This window comes from Sarcophilus harrisii, chromosome 3, assembly GCF_902635505.1.
Source record: "Sarcophilus harrisii chromosome 3, mSarHar1.11, whole genome shotgun sequence".
In the NCBI taxonomy this organism is placed as follows: domain Eukaryota; kingdom Metazoa; phylum Chordata; class Mammalia; order Dasyuromorphia; family Dasyuridae; genus Sarcophilus; species Sarcophilus harrisii.
This window is the reverse complement of record NC_045428.1, coordinates 291,015,988-291,036,106: the sequence shown is the minus strand read 5'-3', so window position 1 is coordinate 291,036,106 and position 20,119 is coordinate 291,015,988. Positions and strand designations below refer to the sequence as shown.

Here is a 20,119-nt window from a genome sequence, read left to right as displayed (position 1 = left end):
AAGATTATTCTCTAAGACCTCGATACTTAGGTCCAAAGTAATGATCCTGCTTCATGAAGGGCTAAGTCAACCTAACTAACCAAAACAAAGACAAGATGGCAACTATTATTTATTTAATTCCTATATTTGCTCATTTACAACCTAATTTAACAAATTTGTAATTAGTATGAGTCTCGTATAAAGTACAGTTACAGCTTTGGAATATATAAACATAATCCTTGCTGTGAAGGCAGAATTTGCCTTTACTTTCCTCAGAACCTGCCTTGACTTGCATAATAGATAATAGGTAATAGACCAAGGATTAAGAGTTTGTGTCTGGAACTGAAAGCTGTGGTCATGTCATCCACCAATTACTCAGCAAATTCATAAAGATCTTACTATGTGTCAGGGATTGTATAAAGCACTGGAGATAGCAAGAAAGGTAAAAACATGGTTCTTGCTCTTAAAATTATGAATTTTTACACTGAGAAAGACAGATTGAATGATTTGACAGGAGATGCTAGAGCTAAGTCAGATATCACACTTAGCCAACCTGGCTAGGACTCTGGAGAGAAGCATGAATACTACAGAGGTAGATGAATTCTTTCCTACCCTCACCCTACACCTGTTCACTATGGTTTTTTTGACAGCTAACTTTAGGATAGTCAGCTAGGTGATACGATGGATAGAGTACTGGCTCTGGAGTCAGGAAGACTCATTTTTGTCAATTCAAATCTGGCTTCCAACATTTACTAGCTGTGTGACCCTGGAAAGTCACATAATCCTGTTTGCCTCAGTTTCCTCATCTAAAAATGATCTGGAGAAGGAACTGGCAATCCATTGCAGTATCTTTGTCAAGAAAATAACAAATAGGATCATGAAAGGTTGGACATGGCCTAACAACAACTCTAGGGCACCTAGAGAGGTTTTCAGGCAGCATTATAGGAGGTAGTAGGGAGAGGGAGCAGGGCACATCATTCCAGCCACAGAACATTCCTGCAGTGGGATTTTGGGGGTTTCTAAATACAGGAGCTGAATTAGATTATGTTGAGATGATTATTCATTTTTTTTTCCTCACTGAGGGCTCTAGAGATCTTCTCTAAAAAAACTTTCAAGTCTCTCTGATTATAAGTCTTGAACTTGAACTGGAGGAATCCAGAACAGAACATGCTACTTCACACCAAACTTTTTGTGATGGATAAATGTATGAATTCAGTCACTAATGGGCCAAAGACTTTGAATGATTATAAAGAGGTTTAACTGTTTTTGCTCAAACATCAGCTCAGAGGAAGTTCAGTACTGCAATATGTTACCTTTCTGTTTTAGTCATTTAAAATAAACCAAGCTCTAATGTGTGCATATTTCTTTGTAGGTCACAGATTGTAGGGAGATAAGAATCTAAAAGAAATGAGCTACAACTTCTGTGAAAACAAGGGAAATTTTTTCGCAATTAATTTTAGCTTTGTCAAATTTGAGTGGGTGATGTGGTAAGTTTGTGAAATATACATGAATGGTTATTTTACATTAAAATATAGTATTCCCATTTTACTGAATTCTCAAATTTATCCCTCACAAAATAGCCACCTAGGATAGAACATTTCAGATTCTCTCTCTCCCTGCTTCCATATTTTCCCTCTTTTTCTTTCTTTTTTTGTTATAAATATAACATAAATATAAATATAAATAATTTTTTTTGTTGTAAAAGAAAGATCTCTAGAATGAGAGAGAGAGAGAGATTGGGGAGGGGCAGGCTAGGTGATATAAAAACAAAATACAATAACAAAATCTTAAAAAAAAAGTCCTATGGGGAAAATACATCTTTACCTTTACAGAACTTGAAAAAACTTGGGCCAATATACAGGGCTAGATCTTAGATGTAAAAAAAAATTTCTCTTACAATTTTACAATTACATTGTATGACAGGAATGTTTGATATCTCTGAGGATATAAGATTAGACAGGAATTAGCAGTCTTATCACCCTTTCCCTAAGTCCCAGGAAAAGTACATTAAAAATATTGTTTGATTGATTGATGAATAGACAATGAGAAAGGATCTAGAGTTATGATATTGTTTGGGAAATCTCTATATTAAAAAATCCTTTCATCAGAATCATGTTTATAATTCCTTTGTAATTTATACTTTTTACAAATTTGTCTGAAATAGTAAGAAGTTCAGAAGTGGTCCTACTCCTAATATTTGTCAGTGGTATATCTTGAACCTAGATCTGCCTGATTCCAAGGCTAGATATCTATTATGCTTATAATAATATAGACAATAGATAGATAGATAGATAGACAGATAGATAGATAGATAGCAAAAGAGAGAGTCAGAAAAGAGATGGGGAGAGGAAAAGAGAGGAAGGGAGAGGGAGAGGGAGAGAGAGAGTAAAAGAGAATGAATAAGCATTTATTAAGCATTTATTATGCATCAACCACTGTGCTAAGAACTGGGCGTATATAAAACATAAAGGAGAACTGGAAGGGGAAAGAAACAGATTGGGAGAGAAGGGGGTTACTGGAGAAGGTGCAGGGCAGCCAATGTAAGGTGAAGCAGACTAGAGGATAAGCAGTCAGTGAGTAGGTCTCAGGATGGAGTCATTCTGGGGTATATGTGGAGGGGAGATGCAGCATGAATGATTCATGACTTCTTTCCTATACATATTCCTTCAACCAGGGCAGACTGCCTTCTCATTTTATTCAGTTCTTGTCCATGTTTCTCTGATCCCCCTCATCTCAACTCCCCACAAATCTTCCACAAATTACCTATCCAACATGCATAGATAATAGTCACTAGTATTGGGCCCATAATAATATTAATTTAATATGTAATAAAATGCCTCCCGAGGTTATATTTTAGAGATTGCAAGTCTTCTGAGAGAGATTAAGTACCATAAAATGAAAAGCCACATTTTATCCTATGATAGGATGAGAATAAGTTGTTTTGCATTCTACTCTCAATCCCATAGCTATCAATTAGAAACAAGGACTTAAAAATATGAGCACACTTTTTCTGGAACAAGAAAACACACAAAGCATTTAGTTACTAAATGTGTCAGTGAAATGATCCTTTAAAGCAGAAGTTTCTTCCAAAGATACTCCACTAAGCTACAGTATCAGTATCAAGTATCACTTTTTTTTTTTTTTTTTTTTTGAGCAAGGGCAGACTTCTCTGGTCTAGTAACAGAATCAAGGTAAGACAGAGCTCTGAAATTTGCTTCCTCTGTGTGACCTTCAGAAAATCATTTGATCTCTCTTTCTCTCCTCCATTTATCTAAGCAGATGTCTCAGCAGGATATTGAGCTAAGGCCTAAAATATTAGATAAAAGAATTAGCTAGTCAGTGAGTCCCTGTTCATTCAAAATACTATTACTTTCTTACTATATATAGCACAGTAAAAGGTCACCTGTGGGGTGAAGGGGTTGGGGTGATATTATGCACAAAATGAAAATATAGCCTTTTTTGAGGGAAACACCTTATTCTATGTCCATTAGGCAAGAACACTACAAAGCAATGACATAGCAAATACAAATTAACATACAGTGAAGCTGTTCAAGATTTGGAATAATTAGGACAACAACTAGATTCATATATAAGTGGGCATTTTTCCTATTCCCCACACATCATACTCTATCTCTCATCTTTATGTCTTTGCATTGCTTGTCTCTCCAAGCCTAAGAGCATTCTCTTAGAATCCCAAGTTTCCTCTAAGATTCAATTCAAAAATGAATCATTTTTGAGTCCTCTGACATTTCCTGTGTTCCTCCCAAATTATATATGTACACATTGTCTCCCCAAAAAAACATGTAAGTTTCTAGAGGGCAGGATCTCCTTGATTTTTCCCATTGATTCTCTATTACCTTTCCCAATGCCTGGCACATAGGCCCAAAGTCTAATAAATACTTGCTCATTGATCAAATATTGCTATTTATCATTACTCTTCTAAAACTCAATTAATATGTAAATTCCAGGTCACCTTTTCATTGAAAATAGTACTGCTTACCATCATCCAGGCAACAGTAATCCCAGATGAAATGACTGAGGATATGTTTTGAAAACAAGGAATTTCCAGTATGTGGTTGAATAACGCTTCTACTGTATAGTTGCCACCTTTCTCATCTTGTGCAACTGTAGCAAAATATAAGAAGAAAAAAATCATATTTTGAGCTTAAAAATGACTTTCATTCAAAGAACATGGATACTTTCACCAAATGTGATACATTAATCCTCAGAACATTCCTATAAAATAGAGGGGAAACAAGGACTATCACCTCACACTTTGCAAGTGTAAAACTGAGCTGCCAGGAAAGAAAATGAGTTGAAATGTAAGAATGTAAATGTAAGAAAATCATAGGCAGAAGAGAACAGAACTCAAATGGAAATTTAGCAGCACTCTCTGCTCAGTCTTGACTCTGAATTAACTATCTAGACTGGTTCACAAAAAAGTACTTCATCTTTTAACTCAGCATTCAGCCCTTTAGTTAAAAGTAAAAACTGAGTGTGTTTGTGTATTTGTGTGAGTGTGTGTATGTATATGTGTGTATGCCTCTGTGCATGTGTGTTTGCCTACATGCACATATGCAAAAAATAAAAAGTAATAATGCAAAAATAAAGCTGAATGGTCTCATAACCTCTGAATTTTTTTCCTACCTAGATGATACTACCAAGAGTATATTTTAAAGCATGAAATTTCCATGTTATTTGGAATTCTGTGAAAATCTCCTTCTACTTAAGTAACATATATACAATAAAAATACCCTTTTCATTCTTTCCCTTCTCCTATTCTTCTCTCTGTTTACATATCCATCTCTCTCTCTCTTTCTCTCTCTCTCTCTCTCTCTTTCTCTTATTTCCCTCTCTCTCTCTTTCTTCTCCCTTCCCTCCCTTCTTCTCTCTCATTTCTGTTTCTTTTTCTCTCTGTCTCTTTTCTCTTTCTCTTCCAGATGAGCATTTTACAATTTTGGGAGTTGATATCTTTTCTTTTACAAGTATAATTTTAATATTTCATATGGATGAGATCATAGATTCATCAAGGCATTTTTCCTGGGCAAAAGCAGCAGAAGGACTCTTCACATTCCCAAATAGCTTGCAGATCAAGAGAGAAAAAAGATCAGCCATGGTAAGAGAAAGCCAAGAATATAAGACCTTTCTAAAGTTTTAGTAATAGGAGAATAATAGGAGAAAAAATAGGAGAAACTACAACAACAAAACTTATACTACAATTTAGAGAATGTGTATGTGTGTATGTATATGTGTATGTGTGTACATGCACATATGTCTGTCTCTTTGCACATGTCTTTTTTTCTATCTTGTCTTCATCTTTGCCTATACACATATATAAATCTTAGAGCCTAATTTGTGTGGATTCAAATCAGAGAAGCTATAGTACATAATTATGTACCAAGTACCTGCAGTGTAGCTCTTGGGATCATTTTAGAAATTTCTCTCCTGTGGAGTGGGAAGAGAGAAACTATTTCCTTTTAGTATCCCAAGGAAGCATATATGCTGAGTTTCCAATGCTTTGACATTTTGCTAAATGTTGTTATTCAGGCTTTTTCAGTTGCATATGAATCTTTCTGATTCCATTTGGGGTTTTCCTGGCAAAGAGAATGGAGATGTTTGCCCTCAACATCTCCAGCTTGTTTTACGGATGAAGAAACTGAAGAAAGCAAAGTTAAGTGATAGGATCACATAGCTAGTAAGTGCCTGAAGCTGCATTTGAACTCCAGTTGACAGTTTTCCTAACTCCAGCCCCAGCATTTTATTGACTACACCAAGCAGCTGCCCATTCTGTTAAGTACAGACTGCCATATTTTCATACTAGTCCTATAGTTCCATAGCACAGAGGGTTTATCCTCTCTCTAAATAACATGCTAAATGTAAGACCTCATGGGAGAAAGAAGAGAAAAGAATTTCTTCTCAAAGACTATCTAGTTCTGACAAAAATGGGCACATGTTAGTACTTTATAAACAGAGAAGAGGAAGAAAGATGCAATTGACTTTGAAAGCTAACAGGAAATGCTGATTAACTTCAAATACCTAAGCAGTGACATATTTCATTTGTGCTATACTACTTCAACATTCATTTGTATATATGTTTATATGTAAGCATTTTGGAAAAGATTTTACTCCCACACAGGGTTTACCTACTCAATCATCTTGCAAACTCCCCAAAGACAGTATATCTATTGATCTCAATAGCTACTGTTGACTCAACAGGAAGGTGGGTGAGCAAGTGAATGACTCCTTTGTTTTGTCATTGTCAGCTATAGGATCAGAAATTGCATGAGACACATGTGAGAGATATCAACAGGGATGCTATATCTCTTGCCTAGATATTCTGAAACTCAGGTTAGAAAAAAATTGAAGGGGTAAGGTGAAAAAAAAGAATCATTGACTCATAGATATGGTGTCATATGGGATTTCAAAGATTATCTAGGTCAGCCTCTTCTTTCCTTCATTTTACAGTTGAGGAAACTGAGTCCCTGAGATGATGTTGCCTGATGAAATAGAAGAGGAAAGAGAAAGGGAGGAAGCTAAAGGGAAAATGAGGCTGGGGAGAGGAAGAAAAAAAAAGTCCTATTGGTGGGAATGAGCTAACATATAATAAGCGCTGGAGGTAGATAATAGGATCACAGATTTAAATATGGAACTGATTTTTAATATAATATAGTCCATCCTCTTTATGTAAAAAAAAATGGAGGAATAGTTTCTAAATGATTTTGTTCAAAGTCATACGTTTAGTTATTTTTCAGTCAAGTCTGATTCTTCATGAACCCACTTGGTAGTTTTCTTGGTAAAGATACTGGAGTGGTGTGCTATTTTCTTCTCCAGCTCATTTAACAGATGAGGAGATTGATGCAAATAGGATTAAATGACTTATCCAGGGTCGCACAATAAGTGACTGAATCTAGATTTGAATCCATGAAAATAAATCTTCCTGACTTCAGGCCAGATTCTCTATTCAGTATACCACCTAGCTCTCTGAAGTCATAGGTAGTGAGTGACAAAGGGAGTATGTGAACCTAGACTCCTTGGGTTCTAACTCCAATATGATCTCTACTATACTGTAATATTACTATCTAGGGAACAAATTATCTGACATCCTCTCTCTTTGCCAATGTCATAGCTATCAAGCTTATGGTGATTGCTTGTCTGCTATAGTTTGGCCCTATCTGTAAACAGGTAGCCCAACCATTTCTGAAAGACTCAGACCATGACTTTGAAACTGATCTGCTGTAGTCAGAACAGGGAAGGATTAGTTCTGCCTCCATGTCCATGACCTCTATCTCCCTAGTAATTTGAGGAGGTTTGGGATATCTACCAGCCTAAGGAACCTAAGTTCATATCACATTTTTTTTTTGTTTCATCAAAAATGCATTTTCCTTAAAGGTGTATAATACTCTCCTCTCTTCTTGTCTTCTCCTTCCCTTCTTTCTTCCTTCCCTCTCTCCCTTCCTTCTTCCTTCCTTCCTTCCTTCCTTCCTTCCTTCCTTCCTTCCTTCCTTCCTTTCTTTGGATCCAACAAGGTTAAGTGACTTCCCCAGAAAGCTTGTAAGTATCTGAGGCTGGATTTAAGCTCAGGTCCCCTTGATTCCAGTTCTGGTGCTCTAGCCATTATGCTATTTAGCTGTTCCTCTCCTTTTTTTTTTTTTTTTTAACATCTATTGTCTCTTTTCATCTGAACAACCATATAATTAGCATTCTATTTGGATGGTGACTTGATTTAAGTTACTAATGCTGAATTGAAATAGTATTATGACTTGGTCATAAACAGCATATTTTTAACTATCAGGAGTGGAGACAACACAATGGTTTCCTTTTTCATAGTAACTATGTAAATCATTAACCAGGAAATGAACAAATAATGGCTAATTTCTAAAATATGATTTATGAATATAGAGGATAACTGAATGATCATCTACTTCAACATCTTCCTAAACTATGCAACATCTCTCTTTAAAGCTTCTTAAACTCGGGGTTGGGACCCCATATAGGTCATTTAACTGAATGTGGAGGTTTTGAAAAACTTGGCAACAGTAAAAGGTTTCTAAAAGCAAAGACCAAAATTTAATTAAAAATCAAACATAATCAATGATGATATTTTTCTGGCAATGCCTGGCCATGTTATATCCTTTGAATTCCCTGAAACTGTGGTTCTAAACCATATACTCTTTGAACTACATACATGCACAAATGCTGGCAGACACACCTTGACTCAAATTTATAATGGGGTATAATTATATATATGTTTGTGTGTGTGTGTGTGTATTATATTTACATAATTATAAAAATTTCTTGGGCAAAAGGGGACTCATGTGGGAAAAGATTAAGAATCTCTGTTCTATGCCATTAATGATAGATTATATCATTTGGTGGATAACTCCACCATATGGTGGAGTTAATATGGTAGAGTAAAAGCAGGAACTTGTCTGAACTCTCCTCCAAATCCCTCCAAAAACATTTAAATAACAACTCTAAACAAATAAGAGTATAAGAACCCACAAAAGGAGGGAATGAAACCATTTTCCAGTAAAGACAACTTAGAAGTTTGATAGGAAAGGTATATTGCACCAGGATGAGAATGCACCACTTGAAGAGCCAACAACTTACCTTATTCCCAGAATTATTGCTGAAAACAGTCCCACAAAAAATTTGAATCTTAAAACAGTGTCTTCTCCATTTGGGAAGAAGAGACTCACTTTAGTATAAGAGTTAAAAGTCAAGAATGGGCTAGAAAATGAGCAACAGCAGAAAAAATATCTGACCTTGGGAAGTTAGTATGGTAATGAGGAAGATCAAATCAAATACTCAGATAAAGAAAACAAAATCAATCTTCCTGCATCCAAAGCCTCAAAGAAAAACATAAATTGGTTTCTGGCCAGGGAAGAGCTCAAAAGGATTTTAAAAATCAAGGAAGAGAAATAGAGAAAAAAATTGAGAAGAGAAATGAGAGTGATTCAAAAAAACATGAAGAAAGAGTCAATAGCTTGGTAAAGAAGGCACAAAAAATACTGAAGAAAGTAATGCTTTAAAAACTACAATAGAGTAAATGGTAAAAGAGGCACAAAAATACAATGAAGAGAAAAATATTTTGCGAAGCAGAATTGGTATAAAATCTCTCTGAAGAAAATGATTCCTTAAAAATCAGAATCGGATATGTGGAAGCTAATGATTTTATAAGACATCAAGAAACAATCAAAATCAAAAGAATAAAAAAATAGAAAAAAAGTGAAATATCTCATTGGAAAAACAACTGAACTAGAAAATAGATCCAGAAGAGATAATTTTAAAATTATTGGTCTATCTGAAAGTCATGATCAAAAAAAGAACCTGCATATCATCTTTCTAGAAATTATCAAAGAAAACTATCCTGATATTCTAGAACTAGAGGGTAAAATAAAATTGAAAGAATCTATCAATCACCTCCTGAAAGAAATCCCAAAATGAAAAAATTCAGGAATATTATATCCAAATTCCATACCTTCAGATCAAGGAGAAAATACAGTAATCAACCAAAAAAAAACCCCTTAAATATCATGAAGCCACAGTCAGAATAACACAAAATTTAGCAACTTCTAAACTAAAGGACTTAGAGGTCTTGAAATATGATATTCTGGAGGACAAAAAAGCTAGAATTACAACCAAGATCTAATATAACAGAGTATAAACCTTCAGGGGGAAAAGGGGCAAATTCAATGAAATAGAGAACATTCAAGAATTCTTGATGAAAAGAACAAAGCTGAATAGAAATCTGACTTTAAAATACATGATTAAAAAAGAAACATAGAAAGGCAAACAGGAAAGAGAAATCACAAGAAATTTGATAAGGTTAAACTATTTATATTCCTACATGAGAAAGTGATATTTGTAACTTCTAAAAATATGTTGTTGTTTTTTTTTGGGGGGGTGAGTGCACAAAGACAGAAAGTGGAGGTATGAGTTGAATGTGATGGCATGATTATCTTAAAAATTAAATTAAGGGATAAGAAAAAATAATGCACTTGGAGACGGGTTAAGGGAGAGGTAGAATGGAATAAGTTATCTGAAATAATAGAGAACTGGAACATATTTTTACAGTGAAGGGGGAAATGGAGAAAGCAGGGAGAAGTGCACATGGACTTTACTTTCATTCTAATCAATTCAGAGGGAATAATATGTACATTCAATTGGGTGTAGAAATCTATATTTACCATACAGGAAAATAGGAATGGAAGGGGTTAAGAGAAGTGGGAGGGGGGAGCTGATAGAAGGGATGGTAGTTTGGGAGAGGTAAAAGTCAGAAGCAAAATACTATTGAGAATGAACTGGGTAAAAGGAGAGAGAGATAGAAAATAGGAAAAATGGGGCTAATAGAGATGGAGAGAAATATATAGACGGTAATGATTTCTGTGAAAAACAGTTTTTATAGTGCGTTTCCCTGATAATGACTTCAACATAGAAAAATGAGTCAAATTTATAGATATAAGCACCATTACTCAACTGATAATTGGTCAAAGAATACGACACCAATTTTCAGACAAAGTAATCGAAACTAAAGACATTTCTAAATTACTATTGATAAGAGAAATGCAAATTAAAACAATTCTGAACTACTACTTCAAACTTGTCAGATTGACTGACATGACAGAAAAGGAAAATGATAAATGTTGAAGGGATTGTAGGAAAATTGAAACACTAATTTACTATTGGTATAGTTATGTAGTGATTCAGCCATTCTGGAGAACACATTGGAACTATGTCCTAAAGGCTACAAAACCTTGCATATCCTTTGACCAAGCAATACATCTCTTGTCAGTATCCCAAAGAGATAAAAAACAAAAAAGAAAAGGACCTTTGTGTACAAAAATATTCATAGCAGCTCTCTACCAGTGGCTAAGAATTAGAAATTGAGGCAATGTCCATCAATTAGGGAATGGCTCAACAAGTAGTTGCATTAGATTTTGATGGAATACTACTGTCTTTTAAGAAATGACCAGCAGGATGCTTCAGAAAAATAAGGAAAGACTTACATGAACTGATACAAAATGAAATGAGTATGATCAGGAGAATATTATATATAGTAACAGCAATATTGTATGATGATCTACTATGAATAATTTGGCTATTCTCAACAATACAATGATCCAAAACAATTCTGTAGGGAATGATGATGAAAGATGCTGTATATCTCAGGAGAAAGAACTGGTATAACCTTAATGTAGAACAACAATTATTTCCTTTTCTTCCTTTATTTTTCTTATTTTGTTTTGTTTTTAAATGTGTGCTTTCTTTTACAGAATGATTTATATGGAAATGTGTTTTGCATTACTACATGTGTATAACCTATGTCAAGTTGTTGGCCTTGTCCATAGGAAACTGGGAGGAAAGAAGAAAATTTAGAACTCAAAACTTAAAAAAAGAATGTTAAAATTGTTTCTACATGTATTGGGGGAAAATAAAATATTAAATAAGATACAAAATAAAATTGATAATAAATTGTCATTGAACATTTGTAGTAACAAAGAACTAACTCCCTTTCAAGAAAAGACCATTCTATTTTTAGAAACCTTCATTTTTAAATAAAATTATTCCATAAACTGCCTAAAAATGAAATAACTCCCTATAACTTGAACCCATTAGTTCTAGTTCTGCTTATTGGGCTTGCAAAAAAAAAAAACATCCAGTCACTTTTCCTCATGAGTCTTGTCTTCTCCAGAATAAACATTTTTTGTTCCTTAAAACAATCTTTGTATGACAGTTTCAAATCCTCTCACTCTCCTAGCCATGATATAGACTGGTTTGTTCTTCTTAAAAGATGGTCTCTAGAACTCAACACAATAATTCATATGTGATCCAGCACAGGTAGAATACAGTGGCACTATCACCTTAGCTTTTTTTGGAACACGCACACACATACACACACACAAATACAGCCTAAGATCACATAAGTTTCTGATGTGGGTTTGGGTTTCGTTTTTGTTTGTTTGTTTTTGGCACTATGTTACACAGTTAATTTATATTGAATTTGCAGCTCCATAAATCCCAGGGTTTTTTTTTTCTTTTTTTTTCATATGTACTGCCATCTCGATATACAATTATTTTTTAAAACTTAAATGTAGGTCTTTCCCTTTTTTCACTATCAAAATTCATCTTGTTAATGATGACCTTTCTTTCCAACCTATACAATTACTTTTGTCTTCCAAATTCTCTTATGCCTGGTGTGAGCTATCTTTGTGATTTCTTTTAATTTTGAAAAGTAGGAAGAGCACTGGATTTGAAGAAATCCAGAAATATAATCTGACACTTAGTACTTATGAGGCTTTGACATGTCATATTTCCTATATGGGCTTCAGTTCTTCATCTATAAAAGGAGAAGCTTGTGACCTTTAAGCTTCCTTCAAACTCAGAATCCAAGCTTTTATGAACTCAGTTTTCTAAACAAAAATAGGAATTGAGAAATGAAAGATTTATGAAATCTACTCCCTCTTCTCTATCCTACTAGACAATATATTATGCAATGCTAACATTTTTTTTTTCTGAATTCAATGGAAGCAGAATTCTCTAAATGGAATACTGAGGAAGTATGACTCATCGTAGAAGGATGTATCAATCTTGTAGACTTAGAACCAAACCATTTACCAACTGGGGAAATAACTTGTAATCTTATAAATTTGACTATATTCTGTAACAAAAGTAGTGGGCAAAAGATGTGGAGTATACGTGTGTGTACATATACACACATTTACATATACACAAACATGTATATATATATATCATATATATACTTATATAGGTATACATACCTATATGTATATACATACATAGTCACAAAGCTATATGTATATATGCACTTATGATTGTATACACATGCATACATATAAATATGTATATGTATGGATAGAGAAAATGGAATTTATAGGGGGCTTTAAGATTCATTAAGCATTTTAAAGAGTCAGAAAAAAGTTGGATCTAGAACTTTAATATTCAGCTAGATTTTCTTGATTAAAATTACAGATGATCTATTCTTAAGGTATTTATTTTATTTGAACCCTGTAAGATAGGTAATTATCTACAGGAGATTTTATCCCCATTTTGCAGATGAGGAAATTAAAATCATAGAATCTAAGTGTTGTGCCTTTGGTCACACAGCTAGTTAGCATAGATATGTGAATGTACATAATACTTCAATAAATAGTATATAGCTTTGATGTATAAAACCTGCTTAGATCATGAAGTTTCTACCCCACTGCCTATATGCTTTTGAAGACTTCTCCCCTTCGCCCCTGAACTCCCCCCAAAACACGAGAATATCTTTGACTAACATTTATTAGTTATTATACACTATAGATTTAGAGTTAAAAGGACATTTAGAGGTAATATAATCCAAACACCTTATTTTACAGAGGTTCCTGAAGAGAACAGAGATGAAATGGCTTGCCCAGTCTTCCACACTTAGTAAGATGAGATAAGTTTCAAATCAAAGTCTTGCTGATTTCAAGGTCAAAGCTTTATCTACTTCTATACCAGCTAAAATAGAGAAATTTCATCTCTGCGTTGGGATTGACCCACATTCATCTTGCTGTGTTGAATCAGTATTTTTGAATGGTGCTTAAATCCTCTTTTGCTTATCATCCTATGTAATACCTTTTTAAGGAGCAGGTTTCAAAGCTTCTTACTTGCAGAGACTGATTAACATGAACACTTGAAAATACTAAATGACTTTAAAGACAAAGTGACAGGAAAATTAAGAGAATGACAGGCTAAATGACTTGTCAGATTACCAATAAATGGTAAGGAGAGTCAGAAAAAAGTTTGATTTAGAACTTTAATCTTCAGCTAGATTTTCTTGATTAAAATTACAGATGATCTATTCTCAAGGTATTATTTCTCTTCTTTGATTATCTGCCAAATCAATGCAAGACTTTTCTCTGAGCAAGGTCAAACAAACAAAGCAATCCAATTGGTGAATACCTTGATTCCTAATCTTGGATTTAATTATGAAGAGGCAGTTAGCTGATGTAATGGATAGGAAGGAAAGAAACAAGTATCTACCTATCCTGTGCGAGACACCATGCTAAATATTTTATAGATATTGTCTCATTTGGTCCTTCCATCAATCTTGGCAGGCAGATGCTCTTATTGTTCCTATTTTACAGTTAAGGAAACTGAGGCTGGTAGCAGTTAAGTGACTTAGCCAGGATCACACAGTTAATAAATGACTGAGGCTATGTTTGTCCTCAAGTCTTTCTGATTTTCTAAGTTCAATATTTTACCTGCAGTGGGCTTGGTGTTTGAATTCTACCTTAGATACTTCCTGGCTGTATGACCATAGGTAAGGCATTTAACCCCACAGTTTCCTTAACTATAAAATAAAAATAATTTCCCATACCTATTTGACTGAGTAGGCACTGGTGAAAATTGAGTGAGATAATATATGCAAAGTGCTTTACAAACTTTAAAGTATTACATGCATATTAGTTCCTAATATTATTGTAATTGGCAAGCTCAATAAAGAGCTACATCAGACCTCAAAACCATCCTTAGATAAATATAAGGCTGAAGCTGAAGGCTGTGAATTTTATGGGACAATAGATTCAAATTTAAAAGGGATACCAGGAGCCTTCTATTCCACCATTCTTATTAAGGACCCTGAAGCCTGGTAAGATAAGTGATCTGCCCCAAATCACAGACTTGATAAGCATGAGAGGGAGAATTTGAATCCAGGGTTTCTGATTAAAAGGATAGTGTTCTTCCCTCTATCCACTGCATTTTAAAGATAGGGCTTAAATCTAGGCCTGTGATTTCATTAGTAAAGGGAATTTACTGAATGAGGACACTGTCTACTCGTACAGATCAGCTTTTTCTCTGCAACCTATTATCCTAGAGAGTTGCTTACAGCAGAGGAGTCAAACACTGACTGGTGGGCTGCTTGATATTCTGAAACTGGAGTAACATGTAATTGGGAAATGTTTTTAAAAATAAATTAAAAGATTATAAAAATATTGTTTTGATCTTTTCTAAGTCAATATGCTATTAACAAGGATTCAGCTAAATTTGAGTTTGACACTACTAGCATCTTAAGTGACACATTTGCACAGGGTTATACATGTGGTATATATTAGAGGGAGAATTTTAACCCAGGTCTTTCTAGTTATAAAGCCAAATCTCTACCACTATACCATGCTCCTTCCTTAATTTGAAATAATATAAGAAGGCACAATCACCTTTCCAGTTCTTATTATGTTCAGTTTCTATTGCTTACCTTCATTCTGTACAAGGAGATTCTGGATCTTTGTCAAAGTGCCCTCTGGAAACAAAGTAAAGCTACATTCGTATTTCCCACTCAATGCAGCAGATACATTTCTTAAGTACAAAGTCCATTCTGAAACATTTGGTGACAATACAGTGAAGGAGACTAAGGATTCACAGGAGGTTCTAACACCACAGTTATAACCATACAAAGGGTGATAGAGACCTATTATTTCTGTATTATTGGTGATTTTGGACCATTGTGTTTGCACCAACAAGCTTCTCTTTTCAAGCTGACATGTCAAGTTTACATCCGTGCCAGGAGTAGCATAGATGACGTTTCTTTCATCAAATCTTCCTTTTAGAAGACCTAAAAGAAAAGAATACCAAGCATCATTTTATCTGGTTTATTTTTCCTTGGTCACCATATCCTCTGGGATTACTGATCAAACTGAAAGAACTTGTCAGTATAAAGACCCATGATGGTAGGAAAGAATCTGAGCAGCCCAGAACACTTAGTATCAGGATTGGTTCAGACAGCTCATCCACTTCACTAGGAATGGGTTGGCGAAAATGTTTGCTTTTGAATCTAATTCAATGTTTGAAATAAGAACAATGAAACAATTCTTAATAAGAAAATTTTAAAATTCAAGATGATTTGTTTCCTTGATATGTTTTCTATGTCTCTTAATAATAAAAGCTTCTTTCCGACACTAATATTTGTAACTTTGGTGTCTTCCCTTTTCACCTTCTCTTCCTACATCTATTAATTTGCTTGGTGTTGTCAATTCTACCTTCATAGCATCTGAACATCTACTCCCTTTTCTCCACTCACATGTCTACAACCCTAGCTCAGGTTCTTATTACAGCAGAGAGGTAATTGGACTCCTGGCACTTAGCTTCTCCCTGATCCAATCCACTCTCCACACAAACTGACAAAATAATATTTTTAATGACTGATTCTGATTCCAGAGGACTGATGATGGAACATCCTACACACTTTCTGTAAGAGAGGAGATGGATTTGGGGTATACATTGAGCTATACTTTTTAGACATGGACAATGTAATAATTTGTTTCACTTTACTGTACATATTTGTTCCAAGTGTGTTTTTCTTTTTCATTTGGGAAGGGATATGAAGAATACATGAGGAAGATAAAATATTTTTGTCGAAAAATTTTAACATTTTAAAATATTCTCAAACAGAAGTCTGCTTATACCAATCCTGCTTATACCAAAACTTCACTGGCTCTCTAATGCTCTAAGAAAATATGAACTTTTTAACTTAAAATTTAAATCACTTCATAATTTGGCTCTGGCTTATGTTTAAAGGTTTATTGCATAACACGCCCTGTAATGTACTCTTAAATTTCAGCTGAACTCAACAATCCATCTTTTATCTCTCTGACTTTGTAAAGGCTTTTTGCCCTTTCTTAGAATTCATTATGTATTTCCCCCCATTCACAGAATCCTTGTGTTCCTTCAAGGCTCAGCTTGGGTATCAACTGCTACAAGAATCTTTTCCTGATCTTATTATTATTATGTTTTTTACCCTAAATCATTATGTATAGACATAGCTATTTAGTATATTATTTCCAACCCATCCCTCTTGGAGAATGTCATCACCTTGGGGACCATTTTGTTGTCTTGCTTCATATCCCATGAACTTTGCACAGTGTTTAGTACAAAACATGTTTTTATTAAATGATTATTGGACTGGATTGTATTGTTTGAATTTCAGACTTACATATGATACAACATATTAAATATATACATGCATATATATAAAATAAGCATATATGATAAATATTATACGACATAATAATTAATTTTCAAATGAAATATAGCATTTAAAAGATTGGAATAGCTAATACAAGGAGGAGTTCTAAACCTGAGGCCAATGAATTTAAAAAAATTTGAAAAACATATTTAAATTTAATTTTTTTCTATAATCCTATTATATTATGTATTGGAAAACATCGTTTTGAAATGGGGTCCATATACTTCATTGGAATGCTAAAGGGGTCTAGGAAATATATATATATATATATATATATATATATATATACACACATACATACACACATGCAGAGATTAAAAATTCTATTTTAGGAGGAGATAATATCATCCTCAAAACAATCATTACAGAGTCTTCCATGTTCTATCATCCTTGTTGAATATATTAGGGAGGAAGAAGGGGGAGATGTAGCTGAAAAACCAGCCTTGAAAAATAATCCAATTGGTATGAATTGGATTCTTAAGTCCACAATGAAAAGGGAATTTAAAAAATCCAATTGACCAGTACTATCTACTCTGGCTAGGAAGTCTGAAGTCTTAGATGTAACAGAATCCATGTTTCTTAAGCTCCCTTACAAACGGGGCTGCTTCTTCCTTATTTAAAGTTGTTCAGCTTGAGAGGACTTACCAATCTAGGTTTCAGCAGACATACACAACCTTGGAGGATATTTATACCACAAAGCGAAATCAAAGAAAGATTTTTGTTGAGGATAGGAACAGGGGAGGAATTTTTAAGTGGATGATTTCAAATGATGAGTTTAAATAATGATTTTTCTCAGAGGGCTCTATATAAAAAGCATTTGCCTTAGTTTAGCACTCAATACTGAGCACTGAAATATAATGCTAAATATGACCCAAATACACAATAGAAGACTTTTAAAAAATAACAAGTGACAGAGATTAAGTGAGGATTTTTGACAAAAAAAGAATTTTCTAACTGTTGTAGATAAAAAATTGTGGTAGTCAGAGATCAATGTAATGTCAGTGCCAGGGAGGTATATAGTGCTTCAGAAAATACTTGTTTTTTAAAAAAATATTCTATAGACTTTATTCCACAATATAGTTTGTGATGTAGAGATTTTTTTCTTAAATGCTTCCTAATCATTTTGGTCTGAGTAATGCAGTAAATTACAGAGACATTGGGGTACACTCTAATATACACAGGATGGAATGCAAAATTCATCTTTCTCCTTTCTATTTTTAAATGTGACTCTTGAGTCTCAAGTTCCTGTTCACATAAGGATGCTCTATTTTGTCTCCTAGGTCCACTATAGCACATACCTCATTAAAGTCCAAGATATGCTCAACTCCCAAGGATCCTTGTATTTGGAGGAGAAGTGCTTTTTTATATTAAAAAATACTTAAGAGAGGAAATGGTGTTAAGGAGTCTCTCTGCATCTCCAGCAATATGATTCCCCCCTGTGTTTTAGAATTATCCTGACTATCGTTCAGAGAACATTTCCACTAGAAGACACAATTTCTTAAATTATTCTAGGAGTTCTTAGGAAAGAGTAGGTGAAAATGTCTTGCAGCAGAGAAGCAAGATCACTTTTCACTCTTCTTTTTCATATTGAAATGTGACATCTATAAGTCAGACGGGAGATACTATTGTTATTCAGTCCTGCGTGATTCTTCGTGAACCCATTTGGGTAATATGCTGACCAAAACAGTCTCTTTTTGGCTGGTTTTCTTGGCAAAGATACTGATGTAGTTTGCTATTTCCTTCTTCAGCTTATTTTATAAATAAGGAAACTGAGGCAAACCAGGTTAAATGAATTTCTTAGGCTCACATAACTCGTAAGTGTTTGAGACTAGATTTAAACTCAGGAAGAGTAGATCTCCTGACTCCAGGTCTGGTAATCTATCCACTGTGCCACTAAATATATACTCTTAAAGATATTAATGATATTATTCTTAGTGACTCATTTCTATTGAAATTTTACAAGTCATCTAAAAAGATAAACAAAACTCCCATTTGCCCCCCCCCCAAAAAAAAATATAGTCGTCTGATAACAAAGTACAATTAGGAGGCTTACCCCAGATAAGATGTATTTGCATGAATGAGTAGATAACTCCATACATCCATTTTTTCTCCATAGTTTTGGAAGAAGCCTGCATCAGCAGTTCCATTATGATCATAGGAGTGAACTGGTTATTTTAACTAGAGTAAAGAAAAGTAATTTTTTCTGTACAGGAACAAAAAATACTTTAAGCATATTACATATAAAATGCTGTTTATCATTTGGCAGTGCTCTAGGAAATGAGCTCTAGACAGGAAAGCTATGTGGTTTGCAGCTGAGGTTTACTTCTAATTAGTAAGTGTGAAGTTATTAGGCTCCATAGTAGCATGTTCAAAGTCCCAGTCTTAACTCCCTCTTCTCAAAAATCTACAGGGCAAGAGTATCATCTAGACCTCTAATACTGCAGGTGTTTTTTTGTTTAACTACTTTACTTTATTCAACTTTAGGGAGGGGGAAGAAGCATACGGAAGAGATTGTGACCTAAAAACTAGTTACAAGTAAAACTGACTTAAGTAAAATAAGTCATGCTCTTTTTCAGACAGAGCATTTCAGTTCATGTGTATATTTTGGGGTATTGTCCAGAATTTCTCTTCTATAGAAAAAACACATAAAGCTTTCCAATAAAGGGGGTTTCTTAAAAACTAAGCTAGGAAGATAAGGGAAATAAGGATTAAAAGAAATAAGAAATAAATACAAATAATATAATGTATACAATAGAAAATATAATATGTAATATAATAATATACTTTGATATAATATATTATATTATATACTATAGGTTAATAGTAACAAAATAAGCAATAAGAAAATAAGAATGGAAATGTAATAAAGAAATAAGAAAACCATGCATAGTAACTATGACTTGGTCTGATTTTTCATACTTTTTTTTTTCTTTAGGAGAGGCAGTGTGGTATAAGTGGATTGAGACCTAGCCTCAAAGCCAAGAACACCTGGGTTCAAATCTAATCTGTATACTGACTATGTGCCTCTGGATGAGTTAATTTCTCAGTGTTCTAGGCAATACTCTAACACTGTAACTATTGTAGAAATGGTGCTGATCTGCATTGATAGAAGAAACTTTTTCACCTGGGAGT

General features: G+C 34.1%; 1 protein-coding gene across 1 annotated transcript in view; it reads right to left on the bottom strand.

The window, feature by feature from the left end:
* CD96 (CD96 molecule) overlaps nucleotides 1-19,250 on the bottom strand; it is a 121,675-nt gene extending 102,425 nt beyond the window's left edge. Inside the window, exons 1-3 of the mRNA XM_031959641.1 lie at nucleotides 19,041-19,250; nucleotides 15,221-15,577; nucleotides 3,980-4,104 (exon numbers count right to left, since the gene is read on the bottom strand). Coding sequence (XP_031815501.1) covers nucleotides 3,980-4,104; nucleotides 15,221-15,577; nucleotides 19,041-19,143 — 585 coding nt within the window. The 5' untranslated portion in view covers nucleotides 19,144-19,250. The remainder of the gene's footprint in view (nucleotides 1-3,979; nucleotides 4,105-15,220; nucleotides 15,578-19,040) is intronic.
* Between the last annotated feature and the right edge of the window lie 869 nt (nucleotides 19,251-20,119).